Raw genomic sequence first — 17332 nt, 5'->3', positions numbered from 1 at the left:
TATTACAGTTTTGAAATGACATGTGCTATTAATACCTAGTACAGCCGTAACGCTCTTAACAAGCTATGACATATAAGCAACTGACCAAATGCTTCATTAAGAGTGTCAAGTTCTACTAAGTTTAAGACATGTCTGGATGTTAGGATGCCGTAATTTTTGTGTGTGCAAAACTGATTAGGACCAGACTATGAGATAGTAAAAAAAATGTATATGTGCAACAACAAATGTTCTTTCTATCTCAAAAGAAGGTTTCCTAGCCATGGTAATGTAAAACAAAATGGAATTTGAATAAGAAGATTGGGGAGTCATGTAATATTTGAATTTTTATTTCGACAATTTGCAATATTTTTGGAGTTTGCAATGTTAAATATAAATCATTTCATTTATCTCAAGCAAGACACAATATTTTTAACAAAAGTTTTGTTAAAAATGTTGTATGTAATTTTGCTTGTTACAAAACTGTTAAAAAATTAAAGTCAACATGTCCCTCTTTTCTCCATTGGATAAATATAAATATAGTACTGGTAGAAGGATTTAAGTTTAACAATTACATGTATAATAACATTCAAGATACATAGGAGTCAGTTAATGAACTTAAAATCATAGGAAAATTCTTTTTGTGGGCTATAATCAATCAAAACAAAAAATTCATCATACTTATCGGATCATGGTTACATCTAGTGACTTAAACATTTTTAATTCTAACAAAACAAAACAAAATTTGATTAAAATTGTACATGTTAGGCTGTAAGTCAAGCAAAGTTATACAAATACAAGTACATGTATATCAATACTAGCAATAAACTGATTCCCTTCATGATGAGATATTGCAGCTGGCTCCATTTTTGGATTAACTGTTCGGGCATCACATTTAATCCCTCATCATAAATGATGTAGTTTTTCGCTGTTATAGTCAGCATCCCTTCCTTGTAGCACTTTCAACCCCTCCCCCCACTAAGAGGCTGTCCCTCAACCCTCAGGTAGTTGTCCCTCATTGCCCCTCAGCCATCTGAGATTCTGTGGTTTTCAACATCCATTCAGGTGCTGACTGTGAGATCTTCTCAATGATCTGGTTGACTTGGAAACACAGACTCTGAATCTGTTTATCCCAGGTAGGGAGAGCCTCTCGAGCTGAAATTACACCAAATATCTATCTGTTATACTGTTAACCCAGTACTGTGAATCAACTTTTACTTGCTTGGAAAGAGAAAAATTTTCAGGGTTAAAAAGAAGTGTAAACTTTGTACAGAATACCACCTTTTATTTGCTTATTAAAAAAATAGTGCAGTGTTAACAATAACCCCATTGACTTGGATAGACCCAATATCAAACAAATACGAAAATAAGCACAGGACTGGTTTTAGGTTGGAAAAATATGTGACCACTAGGTTTTTCAAAATTTCTTAACATTTTTTCACACACAAATAAAACTTGGTTTATTGTACAGTAATTAGACAACATCAAACAAATAGGCCAATGCCGTTTAAAAATATCCTGTTTAAAAATGGTCAAAACAAACAAAAATAATTTAATTCTGGTTGTAACGCGCTTTCTGATTGGCTAAAAAATTATTTTATATTGTATCAAGAATGTTGCCTACGTTATAGTAAGACTAACGTCAAAAACATATCAATACGTCTGACATTTTACTCGCTTTACGCTTTTTTATAAACCGCTTTGCGGTTTATAAAGCGTAAACTGCCCCAAACCATTTTATATCGTATAAAACAAATAAATATTGAATTCATTGCTTATGATTTAATTTTTTTTACTCTTCATTGTTGATAAAAACAGTCATTCAACCTTTATAATGACATTAGTCATTCCTAAAATAATAAAGCTACAATTTTAAAAGTGTACTGGAGTTAAAGAAACGCTTACCTTCAAAATGCACTATTGAATCAATTTGGTCGATACAGCCATGCATTCTTCCTTCTGTAATCATCTGGGAAGCTATTTTCTCTGCCTACATTCATTCAAGAAAAAGAAGTTCAAGAATTAATGGTTGCACTTTTATCTTAACATAAAAAAATTATCTCTGTAAGGTTTGAAAATCATTTCAAATGTTTACTGAATTATACCTTGGTAGATGGAATTTCTAATAATGATCCTAGTTCTTCGAAGGAAATATTGTTGTACAGTTTACTGGCAGATAACAAATTATGTTCAATCACTGCTCTGTCAAGTATACTAGAGCCTGAAAACAAAGAAATGATGTCAAAGTATCTGATGGTCAGTTTCATCCAATTAGTAGTTAAAACACGCATAAAATGGATGCAAGAGGTGTGTGGGTTGTATTGATCACCTGAGATTAACACATGAATTGACTAACCTAAACAGAGGTCCACAGAAGTGTTTTTAACAAAAATATCTGGAACATCATTGAAACTCTCTTCATTTTAGAACATTAAGATAATAAGATTTAAGAGTACTTTAATTTCTGACTTAAAAGATTAGTTCAAGATCATTGCACATTCTATAGATAATTGGATATCAAACGAGTACTCTATGTATGTACATGTAGTTTAGGAAGGAGAAAAAATAAGATTCGGACTAGGATATTACATTAAGGACAGCTATAAACGTGACATTTGATATAAAAATTGATTCAAGGTTGCTCCAAACCCTTTACCTACAGGCAATGTTTTGGTAAAGTTTGGACAAAATTAGGCAAAGGAGAGGGGTAAAATATTGTAATGCTTAATCACACATATCTTAGAGACCTACATGAATGACATTGACCTTTTGCTTTGAAATCTTGTACAAAATCAATTTCAACCCTTTACCTAAGAAATGTTAATGTCAAAATTGAATTATCATTTAAAGAAAAGAATTGAAATTGTTTGATGTACACCCTTTCCAAAACTGTGAAATTCCCTACTTTTACTTTCATTTTCAGAGTTTTTCAACACAGACACATTTTGCTGAAAAATGAATCTGACTTCACCCCACGAAATTTTAACAGGAAATAGACAATTTGATGAGCTTTCATTCAAGAGGTCCCTCGTTGCTGAACGAAAATTAGGGCGGGAGCTATGAACCCTAATGTTAACATTACCGCCTATGGAAAATGTATAAGACTATACTAAAATGGGATTTTCACAGACGTCTGCAATGACCTTGACCCTCAAGATTACTGCACACATTTACCCACAAGCATTATTAAAGTGAAGTACGAGTCAGATAAGGTCAAGAAGAGAAAACATATGCTCCAAACAAATGATGTCAGATGGACAAACAGACACTGTTCACTATTTATCCTTGCTTGTTATGATTCACAGATGGCCATCATTTGAAAAAAAAACACAAAAAAAACAGTATGTGTAGTTTAGTACACCATTTTTCACAAAATTCTGTGTGGACATCTTGCCATATTCTGGACAATACTTAACTATACAATTCTGTTACATACCATCAGAGGTTACAGCTTTCTGGTGAGGCTGAAGCAGAGCAGCAAACTCCTGTAGATCACTGCTGCGGATTATACGGTCTAAATACCTGCAGCAAAATAGAGTCAGTGTTAATCATAGTTGGAAACAAACGGTTGTATGATGAATCCATCCAATTTCAACTTATGAGTTTATTGGCAACATTTCATAAATTCATGATACCAATGTCCAATCACATTGAAAACTTCAGATGATACCATGGAATTATGCCAACGACAAGAAAGATTACTCATACCAGCATACTATCCTGCTTTTGCCAATTTTTTTTAGGTTAATCTTCGCAAACTTCATCTGTATTTTTTATTTTTTTAAAATTTTTTTATTCAATATTCATCACTCTTATCAGTAAAGCAAAATGTTACATAAGTGTACAAAAGGTTGGTGAAACTTGAAGCTTACATTTTTTCCAAGATATTATAAGCAGGCAGCTGTGTACATCGCTCATCTTTGAAGAGTGTGGCCAACATTCTTGATCTTTGCTGTCCTGCAAAATCAAATGATACTATAGGCCATATCACAACACCTTTATTGTACTAAGTTCAATAACTGAAAAACATCTGAAATTTTTTTAAGTCCGAGGGCCAACAAACATTCTCACTGCTAGCACTTTTGCATGTACCGGTACATGTACTGTTAATTATAAAGGCACACAATGAATACTAATAATGAAAATTGTGCAGATTAATTAAAGCAATATGAGCTGCAATTTTCATGTTGAAATTTTTTTATTTAAAGAAAATGTTCTTTTCTACTAAAATGACAAAAAATATCATGGTTTTTAAATTTCTGTGAGCTCTGTTTTTGTGGGAAAAGCCATTAAGGAGCCTTAATTGAAGCAAAATTGAATTATTGTCGTCCTGTACAAAAATTGATCAGCTATATATTCCATATAAATGAAATCTTTCTCCTGACAAAAATTAATGATTTTTACAAATCTTATTTATCACAAAAGTTTCAGTTACAGGCAGACTTATCATACTAGCAGGTTTTTGTAGCAAAATAAAACTCTTAAAAATACAGCTCATATTGCTTTAACTGAATACTGTAGATTCCTTAAGAAATGCAAATAATTAAGTAAAATCACGAGAAGCAACCCTCAAAGACTTAAAAATCTTGCTCTTTTTTTCCCCTTGAGAGTTGAGAACTATAAGATAATAGGATAAAGTTCCATGTTCACAATTTTATATTTTCGCCATTTCATACAAAATGTGGGAATCATGGAATTAAGTTCTCGAGTAAAATAAGGAATATACAGTACTGCCTACACATAACATTTTGTATTTGCATAATGTAAATGTCAAACAACCAAGTAAAATTGTCTAACACTTTCCTTAACTTACCTTGGTCTGAACCAATTAAGACTTTTGTTCAACATCAATTTTTTTTTTTGTCTTGACCATAAGTAAAGTTATGGACTGAGAATTTATAAAAGCTTAATACTTCCATCACCAAGATTACAATGCTGAAAATTTACTGAATACTATGTGTATTGATTCCATGACAGTTAACAATGAATGTGTAACTTCATCCAATTATTAAAACCAACGCGTCAAACTAACCATTTCTTTGTGACAGGCAAGAGATTTATAGGACTTACCAGCAGATGCCAATACTGTACAGATAAGAGCATTTTTGAGTGCCTGCATTCTTTCCTCTTCAGCGACTATTGTCTTGTATGAGAGTTCATTATATCTTTGCGCTGCCTCAATAAATTTTCTCCTGTAGTCCAAAACTCTGGCATAACATGCCTATAGAAGGAACAAAAAAGAAAATTAGAAATAAACTATGAGAAAACATATTAGAAATCAATGATTTTAAAAGGTTGTGTTGCATGTAGGAGCCACCAAGGGTCACCTATACATTTATATATACAATAATTGATAATTTTATTTATATCAAATTAACTTTCCCATTCAGCAATCACACTTATTTTTTAATTACAGACATTTGATTGTGCAGAGATAATATAAATCTCTACAATTCCAAGTAAATTTGTCAATGAATATACATGTATTACGTTCATGTATAGAATTGTACAATAATCAATTACTGGACAAAAATAAGTGTAATCGATAAATAATAATAAATTCCCCTATGTAATCGATTATTAATCGATTACAATTTTGAGTAATCGTGCCCATACCTGTAAGTAATACAGTACAAACCTTATAGTGGATCTGAAGCTCCTCGTTTTTGGAGTCCGCCTGGAGGAGAGAGGCTCTGTTGATGTAAGCCTCTGCCTGTACAGGATCCTCCTCCAAATACAGGCGGGCAATTTTCAGGTATGTCTCAAGCTTGTAGTCTGTGGGATATTGTCTGTACAGGAAAGCAGAAATTTATCATTAAAGATGTAAATACCCTGTAATAGGCTTTTTTTCTTCTATGATATTCAAGCGTGTGATTCATAATTTTAAGAATAAATGTATCTGTATTCATGTCCATAAGGTAAGAATGTACTGGTTGAAACTAGAGGTACTGTGAGCAAACTCACAAAAGATACCCACCACTAAGAGAAAATCATAAGTCAAGTATTTTTCTATTATATAAATGATGGATGCTATCTATTTAACCATCCATTTTCTAATAAAACTGCTCTTTTTTCAGAGGGGCAGGCGGTGATGAGAATCTAACAATTAATTTCATTTCACCTTACACAAGCAAGCTTTGTGTCAAATATTATCTTCTAATCATTTCTATTCATACAAGACATGCCACAGGCAGGAATTACAATGAATTTGAACTTGCCCGAATGACCTTGGGTCAAGGTCATGACACACCCTCAGGTCATAAGCAATCTTTGTGTGAATTAAGAATGTCAATGTTTCTACACAAAAAAGATCATTGCCCAAATGACCTTGGGTCAAGGACATGACATACATACAGGTCATAAGCAATTTTTGTGTTAAATAAGAATTTCCAATGTTTCTCAATAATAAAGATATGGACTGGACATAAATTTTGACCCCCTAAACTTCGCTTGCAAGGGTATAATTACAGTTGTGTAGGAGTTAAATTGGGATATTACTTGGAGTGTAGGGACCTAATGACGTTTACTAGAGGAGAGTAACTATAGAGCTTACTTTTGTCCAGTTTCCAAAGGTATTCCCACTAACACATTGGCAGCTTCACGCCAACTGCATTGCCTCTCATAAATGTCTGCTAAATGTTGCCTGATTGCTGCAACCTGTAATTTATATCATAAACAATAGGACTTTGAGTACATAACACAACCTATGCAAAAATGTCAAACCTGGCCTACTTTTTACCCAAGCAGCCAAATAGATTCAGAGTTTCCCAAAAAACATTTTGTGGACCCCTCTCTCAACCAAGTTGGTTATGGTATAACAAACTTTTAACTTTTTTATATAAGCCTGCTTCCAAATAAAGAAGATGGATGGATAAGACGTGTAAAATGCCAAAACAAGGATGGTTAATATACTAAAAAATTAGAATATCAACAACACTGATAACTTTTTTCAAAATAATTCAAAACAATGTATACCTTTAAAATGTTCAATGTTTGGAATAATGTTGATTTAAACTAGCATATCCATATCGAAACATCCAAATTGTGTCATTTTTTGGGAGTTGATTTTTAATCAACTCTCCTATGCAGCCACTCGGACAAACCGAAAGTGAAACAGTGAAACGCCAAAGTTCAATATAGTCTCGTTCAACTCGACGCTCGGCTGTCTCCATAAACCCTTGTCGGAGATTTACGGTGTCAGCCGAGCGTTTGGTTGAACGAGACTAGAGTTCAATATTGCTTGGATCCATACAATTTTCGAGAAATATTTCAACCACTGATACATAGTTTGATTGAATTAATTTAATCTTTAAATATTATTTAACATGATTCATATGGAGGTTTCTCGACATTCTAGTCGAAAAATTCATATTATAAAAATATGCGTAATTCAAATTAGAAACTACGTATAGATGTACTTGTCATGCAAAATAACATATCATTAATTTTAAAATAAATAAACATCGATAAAATCAACTCCCGCCAGTTCTTCAGTACTTTGATTATAATTATCTTTCATGCCTTTTCTTTTATAGAGTGGGTCTGTGCTCCATATTTATGTCATAGTCTAAATAAGTACCCTATACACTATATGAGTGTTTTGGCCCCACCCTAGATTCAAATCCCTACATTGGGAGATACAAAAAAAAATTCTGATGGAAAACAAACTGATTTCATTCAACGAAAATGTGGGGAGATGACCCATAATACATTAAAAATATCATTTTGTATCCCAAAAATTGAACTTTTTAGAAATATAAGTCTATAAATTCATGGTCAAAATCATATGTAGCATTTAAACCACAAACTTTGTGACTGAAATAGCTTAACGGTTAGGGAACCAGACATTAAGTAACCTTAGAAAACTAGGCTTTTTAGGTTGTGGGTTCAAACAAACCAAAACATAAGGCAATATTTTTTTTTTGGTCGTTTGTTAAAATGTTCAAAGCTGAATATAGTTATAAATTTTGATTTTGCAAACTTGTATCATAACATTCATCAATAGTTTTGATTGGAAATAAATAAAATAATTTGAAATTGTATTTAATGACTAAACCAAATGGGCATTTGCACTATCTACCCCCCCCCCCCCCCCCCCACCCCAATCTTCTTTCACGAGTTCACTTTAATGGTATTCTTTACTATACATGCATATTTAAAAGGATCTGTGAGTTCAAATTCGTGCTATTTCCATCCTGACTCTGGAGGTCATGATTTGAACAAACTTGAATCTAAAATATAAAGCTTTTATATAAAAGACTTAATTAATATCACTTAGAATTTTTTTTATCATACCACCCTATTCATATCATTTCTGAGTTGTCCTCCCTTGAAAGAGGTTCAGCCCTTCCTACAAGCTTGATTCGATATTACTTTGGATTCTGTGGCCCAGTGGTTCTTGAGATAATTTTTTAAAAATATGTCCAACCTACTTCATGTTTAAGTAAACAAAATATCCCACTTTAAAGAGCGCAAGTCCCTCAATATGATATACCCTTCACGAATTGTATCAAGTTTGATTAAAATTGATAAATGACCATCTGGGCCAATGGTTCAGGAGAACATAAACATAGGTAATCACAGATTACAAAGCTCACCGAGACGAGACATCACCCTTATGAGACTTCACCTTTATGAGACCACCTTTATCATATTAAATGAAAATCATACTTTATGTTGGATATTCATGGATTCTGTTTTGACACAATATCCTATATCATCTGTTAAAAAATTGTATGATAATCATATGTTCATATGTTAATCAATACAAAAATATAAAATTAAATATTGCATCCTATCATATCTACAACATATATCATATAAATCAATTAAATACCACAATAAACAATGATGAGATATGATATTTTGTTATACTTTCATGTTAAATACTGAAATCTGATTGGTTAAGACGCAGTTAATAATATTTACTATTACCCTCAGCGTTAGCAACGCACTTGGCAACGGGTAACATTAAAAAATGTTACATGCGCGAAAATTATGCGCGTACAGTTCGCTGTAGAATTCACGTTATTCCTATATAAAAGCAGTAAAATTTTCTTAAAAATTTAAAAAAAGACATTCAGTATAACAAAATAAATAGTGCCTGTTTGGGAGGATAACAGTTGAAATTGACACCCCTCGAAAACCATTGTCAACCTCCGCTTCGCGTCGGTTGACAATGGTTTTCTCGGGGTGTCAATTTCAACTGTTACCCTCCCAAACAGGCACTATTTATATAGTAACGTATGATATGACATTGTATTGTGTTATACGTTATTGTACATAATACAATATTATGATAAATAAAACAATATAGTATTATATTACAATATCATATTACATAATACATCATAACATTGAAACATATGATATTATATTGTATAATTTAGTATGAAAATGTATGATACTGTATCATTTTTGATACATAATATGATATTGTATCATATGATGCAATATAATTTGATACAACATTGTATCATATCAAATGATACAATATTATGTGATAAAGTAAAATATTATATAATACAATATTATATTATACATATTGTATCATATGATACAATAATATACTTTACAATATCATACAATACAATTTCATGTGATGTGAAAATATATCATATCATAAACCAATATCATTTTATACAATATTGTATGATACGATATTATATAATATTACAGTATCATATTATACATTTCATGTGATATAATTCTATATTACAGAAACTAATATCATATTATACAATATCGTATGATACAATATTATAGAATATACAATATTGTATCATAGGATACAATATTATATTTTGCAATATCTTATGTAATAATATCATGTGATAAAATAAAAAATTAATAATACAATATAATATTATACAATATTGTATCATAATAAACAATACTATACATAACAATATCATGATACAATATCATAACATGAAATATCAAAAAAATTGATACAATATCATATCTTATCATATAACTTTTTATAATATTACATATGATATTATATTGTATCATATTAAACAATATTGTTTCATACCATACAATACTATATCATAGGAATCATGTTATATTATTTATCAACAAACACATCTATCTATCGAGCAGGTTTGAGTGAGGTAGGAGATTTCTTTAGCATCCTTGATAATGGAGATCAGGCTCTGCATCTGAAGCAACCTCTGCATTTCATTTCAAATCTAGTTAAATCAACTATGCAAGCTATCATCTATAAAACATGTGACCTGTTCCAAAAAAACCAAACCTCATCCAGCATCCGAAACCTATGGCTCAGATTCAGCATTCAAGCCTGTCAGGTGCATCAGTATACATGAGACGCATCTCCATGCAAGTTTGGTGAAGTTCAGACCAGTAATAACTAAGATATCATCATCAGAGGGCACTAGCAATTAAAACCTTAACCTGCTCCAGCATCCGCAACCTTTGGCTCAGATTCAACATCCATGCCTGTCAGGTGCATCTGTATCATAAGACACACCATCCATTCAAGTTTGGTGAAGTTAGGACCTGTAATAAATAAGATATATTTTTTAGCATCCTTGATAATGGAGATCAAGCTCTGCATCTGAAGCTTCCTCTGTGATTCATTCATATTACAGTTTAGTCAACTATGCAAGTTTGAAATAGTACTATTATCTATTAAACATGTGACCTGTTCCAAAAAACTTAACCATATCCAGCATCTGAGACCTATGGCTCAGACTCAGCATTCAAGCCTGTCAGGTGCATCAGTATCATTAGACGCACCATCCATGGAAGTCTGGTGAAGTTAGGACAAGTAATAACTAAGATATAATCATCAGAGGGCACCTGTTTCAAAAACTTTATTCAGCTCTAAAAACCTTAACCTCCTCCAGCATCCGAAACCTATGGCTCAGATTCAGCATTCAAGCCTGTCTGGTGCATCAGTATCATAAGACGCACCATCCATGGAAGTCTGGTGAAGTTAGGACAAGTAGTAACTAAGATATAATCATCAGAGGGCACCTGCAACAAAAACTTTAACCAGCTCTAAAAACCTTAACCTCCTTCAGCATCTGTAACCTATAGCTCAGATTCAGCACCCAAGCCTGCCTGGTGCATCAGTATCATAAGACGCACCATCCATGCAAGTTTGGTGAAGTACAGACCAGCAGTAACTTAGATACTGCTATCAAAGGGCACCTGCAACAAAAACTTTAACCTGCTCCAACAACTTTAATCTCCTCCAGCATCCGAAACCTATAGCTCAGATTCAGCACTCAAGCCTGTCTGGTGCATCAGTATCATAAGACACACCATCCATGCAAGTTTGGTAAAGTACGGACCTGCAGTAACTTAGATATTGCTATCAAAGGGCACCTGCAACAAAAACTTTAACCTGGTCCAACAACTTTAACCTCCTCCAGCATCTGAAATTTAGGACTCAGATTCAGCATCCAAGTCTTTCAAGTCCATAAGTAGGTCCAGATGCATCATCCATGCAAGTTTGGTGAAGATAGGACAAGTAATAGCTTAGATACAGGACCTGCAACAAAAACTTTACCACGTCCGGACGCCGACGCCGACGCCGAGGGTATAGCATAAGCTCCCCCTGACTTCGTCTCGGTGAGCTAAAAATGTTAAATGTTCACTATGTTAACCATAACAATTGACATACTCTGATCAGAAAAGCTTAGATACTATTGTCTTAGGTTTTTATTCTCCCATAATTAAGGAATGCATGCCATTCAACTGTTTAAAACCAGTATGGAACTTATTGATGACAAGAAATAACATTATACTACTAAATCAGTAAATGTCACTGAGCAACTAACACCATGAAATGCATACCTGCTCCTCAAAGGAGATGACTCTAGTGTGAACTTTTTCCAAAGTAAAATGTGCCACTTGTTTGGCTACAGAGTCCTCTAGATTAGGAAGGTGGGCACAGAAATCTGACAACAACTGGCGGGAAATCACAAGGCTGACATTCTCATTCACCACTGAAAAGTGACATAATTTCAGTCTTTAGAAAAGAGCTAACTAACTTCAAGCCTTAAAAATACTAGAGAAATTCTATCTACTACTGGTAGTTACTTAAATCTACGCATAATATTTTACACAAATGAAGATTTTATGTTTACCTTAGTAATTACTGGTATAAAATTGACATCTCATTTTCATTTAATACATGTAGTATACTGTTTATTACTGGTACTTATTTTAGGCGAGTACTTAATTTCGCGATTCCACTGTTTCAAATCACGAGAATATTAAATTGCAAGCACCATTTTTTATTCTAATTTTAAATAGTTCAAATCTGTCCAAAAAAATAAAAGCAAAATTTAAAAGTCCATGAGGCTTGCTTCTTGCGATTTTATGTGAATACATGTATTAAATCCTTGCGTTAGATTATGATCTACTGCAGTATTATCATTGTTTCTATACTTTCTTTTAAAATATTATATTTACATCCACCAAGTATGATACCCTCTATTTCTTAATGAAATTGATTGTACTCAATTTTTGCAGAAAATATACATAACAGGCTAACGTGGGTTACGCAAATTTTTTCTCCAATGATTGCTACCTTCAAAACTCGCATGAATCAAATAAATCTTCCGTTCTTTTCTTTTTCTTGTCAATAATTTTTGGATGAGACTGCCCCCCTCCCCCCTTTCAAAAAACGATGCTATTTGCCTGAATTGATCTGCAAAACAACAACTTCCTATCTTCAAAACTTTAGGCAGAGTTATCTGTAAAATAGGGTTACCTATATGAAATATAATGCAAAAAAAGTTCAACAGCTATGGTTTTAAAAAAATTTTTAACTACTAGCAAAAATCAAAATCCAAGTTATAAGCACATCTCTAATTTATTTACAACTGGTCTGCTAAAAAACAACTTCCTATTAGGGTAACTTGAAAACTGTAGGAGGAGTTATCTGTACAATAGGGGTACCCTTTTGGCAGCTGCCTGCCCACCCTCCCGCCATTTTTACGATTTCAATAACAGGATTTTTCTTTGGAAAACCCAGTTAAATATGATTTAATAACTATAAATCTCGGACAATTATATGTTGCGAACAGTGAAGCACAAAACATTTTACATATAAATATTGAATGAATTTTTGTCTTTCCATTAATTGTCAACAAAACTATTAATGAGAGAGAGAGAGAGAGAGAGAGAGAGAGAGAGAGAGAGAGAGAGAGAGAGAGAGAGAGAGAGAGAGAGAGAGAGAGAGAGAGAGAGAGAGAACGACAGAAACCAAATTTTCTATCTCTTCCACTCCCTCTCATTGTACTCTATAATAATAAATACATACATGCTTCCACAAAGGCTTGTAAACTTGGTACCATCTCATTGCCACCTGTCTTCAGAATGGTCTCCAGTATCCCTTTGTATCTGTAAATCAAGAGAGTCTGAGGAATGAGGCCACATCATATTTTGAATAAAATTTATTCTTTTGAAGTGGAAATACAATGATTATTTGCAATTTCCTGCATGAATCTAATTTCATACATCTTAACCTTCAGTGGTGAAAAATAGGTAGATTTAGAACCCAAAAAAGTTAGCATTGCAGCCTTTTTCACGAATGTTTCAAAATTATTGAGAAGAAGATGAAAATGTGAAAAGTTTACAACAATGACAATGACAGGGAAGTATGAAGTTTTTTGGCCCTAGCACGTGATTGTCTAGAACCAATCAGATGTCGCGTTATGTAGAATAATCATATTGAGGTATAATAATATTTTTTCTGTTAGGCCAAAAAAAAAATGTGTGTTTCTGGTTTCCCGACTGACCCTTTTTTTTATGCGCCGACCCTAACATTTTTATTCCAAATCCAGATTACCAACCGTAATTGGGTAATTGGTTTAAACAATAGAGTCTTTACAAATCAGAGTTAAAAAACGCTTGTAACAATTCAATAGAAAACACCACTTATCAAAGCGTTTTAAAGATTTCTAAGTGCAGATTGACAGCATGGATGAAAGTTATCCTTGTTTATTTTAGCTAAATTATCAATGCAATAAATAGTTTCATAGGACAGTGAAGTGTTATAAATTAATATAAAGATGTACAAGAAAAAAGCAGGGGCAATTTTTTTTTATTTCTGGGTGTGGAGACTGCAGACATAGTAAGTCTTTGAATAGGCCCAACAATCATTCACATTATAAATATGATATTAAAATGCTGCAGTTCAATTGCAAATGAAATTTTTAAAATTAGTCTTAAACCATTAATTATGTATTCATTTTTTTTTTTAAATTATTGAAAAGATTTAATTCTAAGGCTCTCGTCTGATCAACCAGAATTTCCTCTGTTTCTGAATTCAACACTTACAGTTACAATATTAATGTTTACTGTTATGTCAGTTGACCAGGAAAAATAGAACTAATAACTAATATATAATATGTTTATGGTAATGAGTATTATACTCTGTTAATTTAGAGTGGCTGTCATATTTAAATTTTCTATTTACATGAAAATAAAATCTTCGTATACATTCCAAATTAACCTTAGATTTGAGAAAGCTTTAATTCTGTAACAGTTGTCACTATCCACGATTGTTCCACCTGTAAAATACATTTTCTTATTGTATAGAAAAATCATATGCTAGAAAAGGGGAAAACTTAAAAGCTCATTTTAAAAAAAAACAAAAAAAAAAAACCGACCTACCTACCCTATTTTAAAATTTGATGAAATAGGAAACACACATATTTTTTTTTGGCCTTAAAAATTTATCATTTTTTTTTTTGAAATTATGTTATTTTTCCTACAAACAGGACTCCTTATTTTCTATTATATATAGGTGACAGTCAAAACAAACCGAGAAAACTCTTGAATTGTTAAAACACAACTAAAATTTCAAAGCAAAATCCACTCAAGGCATAAAAGATCATATATTTTAATTATACAGTCGTTTTACCGGTAACGAATATTTGCCAGTATCGAATAATTTTTAGAAAAATTATTGGTGAAAAACGAAGTTAAGGTTTTAAAAAATCCAAGCTAGGTAATTATAATACAGAAATAAATATTCTATCAGTGTGTGGAGTTGTTTGACATTTGCACGATTATTTACCGTATTATTTACAAATTAAAGGTGACCCAGATATGAACTGCCGGAAGTGCAAGGCAGAGAAAACGAAAGTGTGAAAACAATTAAACCTAACTATGAAAAATAAGTTTGTTATTGAACCCTTTTTAGTGGATAATTAGTAATTGTAATCCATTTAATGAGATTATGCATCATATCAAATAATAATTGAGCTTTGAATGAAATTACGACTTCAGATAGAACCATGTGTAGTTTTCCTAGTGTCGGTTCATTGCGACAGAAGTATTATTTGACTGGATATATTGATAGATATATGGGCAAAACAAAGGCAAATGGCAACTACTTATCATTAATTACTATTATAAAGTGTTTTCATGAATGTTCAATTTCATAAAGTAATGCAAAATGAAAACTGTTCAAGCCCAGTTTCAATTTGACGGGAAAACGGTACGATAAAAATAACGATCATATTATTTGTTTAAATAACATATTTCCACAATTATTTTTCCTTCTTCATTAATAAGTCTATTGACATGTACCTCTAGTGCATTTTTGAAATTAATCCGCCCCAAAATATTCGGTCAGAAGTGATAGAGGGCGCTTGATTCGATACTGGAAAGTGTATTCGAAACTAGGAAAATGGAGGGGGTGTTGAAATTACTATCTCCGTAATTCATCCTTTATTTTTTCGGAAGTTTGATACTACATTTTAGAAGGACAAAGAAACGTGATTTAAACAAAAAATAAAAACATTTGGAATCTTGATAATAATAGTCGCATGCACGACGAAACCGCATACTGGTTCGTTACACCTGTAAAACGACTGTATAATACAAAAAGTACAAATATACTGGCATTTGACCAGTTCTCGCACAATTCCATTTCTCGCCAGTGGGTTATACATCATTTTTCATAAATAATTTAATGTGTTGATAAAATGATAACAATGCATTGGCGAGAAAGGACCTGTTGCCAACAATGTTGGTATTTGATTCTGACAACCATCTGAAAAGGGTTTTGCAGTTTCCACTTTCTGCAGATATTCAAACGGTTGCAAAAAATACGACTTAATTTAATGTTTCCTGCTTCTGAAGGATGGGTGTTATAGATTCAATGACTGAATGAACCTGTGTGTTTGGATAGATATCAAATACTTGTTCGAATTTCCTCTGCTATGTAGTAAATTAAAAACCATATACATATATTACTTAAAGTCATCCATTGATAACAATCGTGACACAGTTTTGATTGAAGAGTTGTGAGAATAAAAGTCACTTACTTCTCCGTAACATCTCTGTGAGACCCACCGGAGTGAGATAAACTTGCTAGTTGCGACAGTTGCTGGCGAACGTTTCCGGCCATTTTTCATACATGAAAGCAATCGTTCCAAATTATGTCGAGCAAAATTCTCTTTTACACAGCGTTAGGCATGATATTTGTAATTTTTTCTTTTAAAAATTATTTGCAAATTAAAATCGCGGTAAACGGCAGAATAAGGCGATCACTGCAAGAGCTTTGGTTATGAAAAAAAAGTTTCTCTCTATGTAAATATCTTGTACATAGGCGTCGGAACCAGGGGGGGGGGGGGGGGGGGGTTAGCCCCCCCTCCACTTTTTTTGCAAATTTAGACCTAACTGTAACATAACATCATCATAGAGAGTTCAGCCCCCCCCCCCCACTTTTTCTCGTAGCAAAGATAATTGTTCCTAAATCTACCTTGAAAAGAGCAGTAAAGGAAATATTGAGAAGTTGGAGTCATAGGTATAGTACGTAGCCTCCCCCCTCCTCCACCACGGATTAGGAATTTGATGATTTGGGGGGGGGGGGGGGGGGGGGGGTTGTGGTAGGTAAGAATTATTTTGGAACAATAGGTTAACCCCCCCCCCCACCCCCACGGAATAGGATTTTCATGATTTAGGGAATTAGTCTTTTTTTTCTTGTCTAGATTTCTGAGGATTAGTCTATAGCGTCTATAGCCCCCCCCCCCTCCCCTTTCAATTTGCTTCCGACGCCACTGTTGTGAGTAATTTAGAAAATGAATGATGAAAAAATAACACTGAAATGTGGGGGATATGGGGGTCCCGTCCCCAAGCACCTTTTATTTGTATATGGAGCGTCCCTGCTCTCGTATTGAAATGTATATATAATTTAACGAAAGCCCATGGTGACATCCATGCCCGAATCAAGAAAAATTGTCAAGGGGCGCGGGGGGGGGGGGGGGGAGAGAGGGATATTTATCTACATGTATGTTTGACAGGGGGATCCGAGGCCTGTTTTCAGAGGTAACTCAATTTTTTAAACTTGGTATTGTTTCTTTAC

At 33.1% G+C, this 17332-nt stretch overlaps 1 protein-coding gene across 1 annotated transcript; it reads right to left on the bottom strand.

The window, feature by feature from the left end:
- Positions 1-305: 305 nt before the first annotated feature.
- LOC105335971 (COP9 signalosome complex subunit 4) lies at positions 306-16450 on the bottom strand. Its single transcript, XM_011440122.4, has 11 exons — positions 16293-16450; positions 13277-13356; positions 11803-11954; positions 6530-6633; positions 5615-5765; positions 5047-5197; positions 3849-3933; positions 3413-3498; positions 2082-2197; positions 1882-1966; positions 306-1131 (listed from the first exon to the last, which is right to left on the bottom strand). Exons 1-11 carry the CDS (start codon positions 16373-16375, stop codon positions 992-994), a joined length of 1233 nt encoding a protein of 410 aa, XP_011438424.1. The 5' UTR covers positions 16376-16450; the 3' UTR covers positions 306-991.
- Between the last annotated feature and the right edge of the window lie 882 nt (positions 16451-17332).

This window comes from Magallana gigas, chromosome 7, assembly GCF_963853765.1.
Source record: "Magallana gigas chromosome 7, xbMagGiga1.1, whole genome shotgun sequence".
NCBI classification, from domain to species: Eukaryota; Metazoa; Mollusca; class Bivalvia; order Ostreida; family Ostreidae; genus Magallana; species Magallana gigas.
This window is presented reverse-complemented; position numbering and strand designations above follow the sequence as displayed.

What these genes read in the sequence shown, in the direction of transcription:
- LOC105335971 (XM_011440122.4), bottom strand. Translation starts at nt 16,375, where the DNA reads ATGGCCGGAAACGTTCGCCAGCAACTGTCGCAACTAGCAAGTTTATCT. An exon ending in AGCTTCAGATCCACTATAAG is followed by an intron (nt 5,198 to 5,614) that starts GTTTGTACTGTA and finishes TTCCTTCTATAG; the next exon opens with GCATGTTATGCCAGAGTTTT. An exon ending in TAGAAATTCCATCTACCAAG is followed by an intron (nt 1,967 to 2,081) that starts GTATAATTCAGT and finishes GAATGAATGTAG; the next exon opens with GCAGAGAAAATAGCTTCCCA.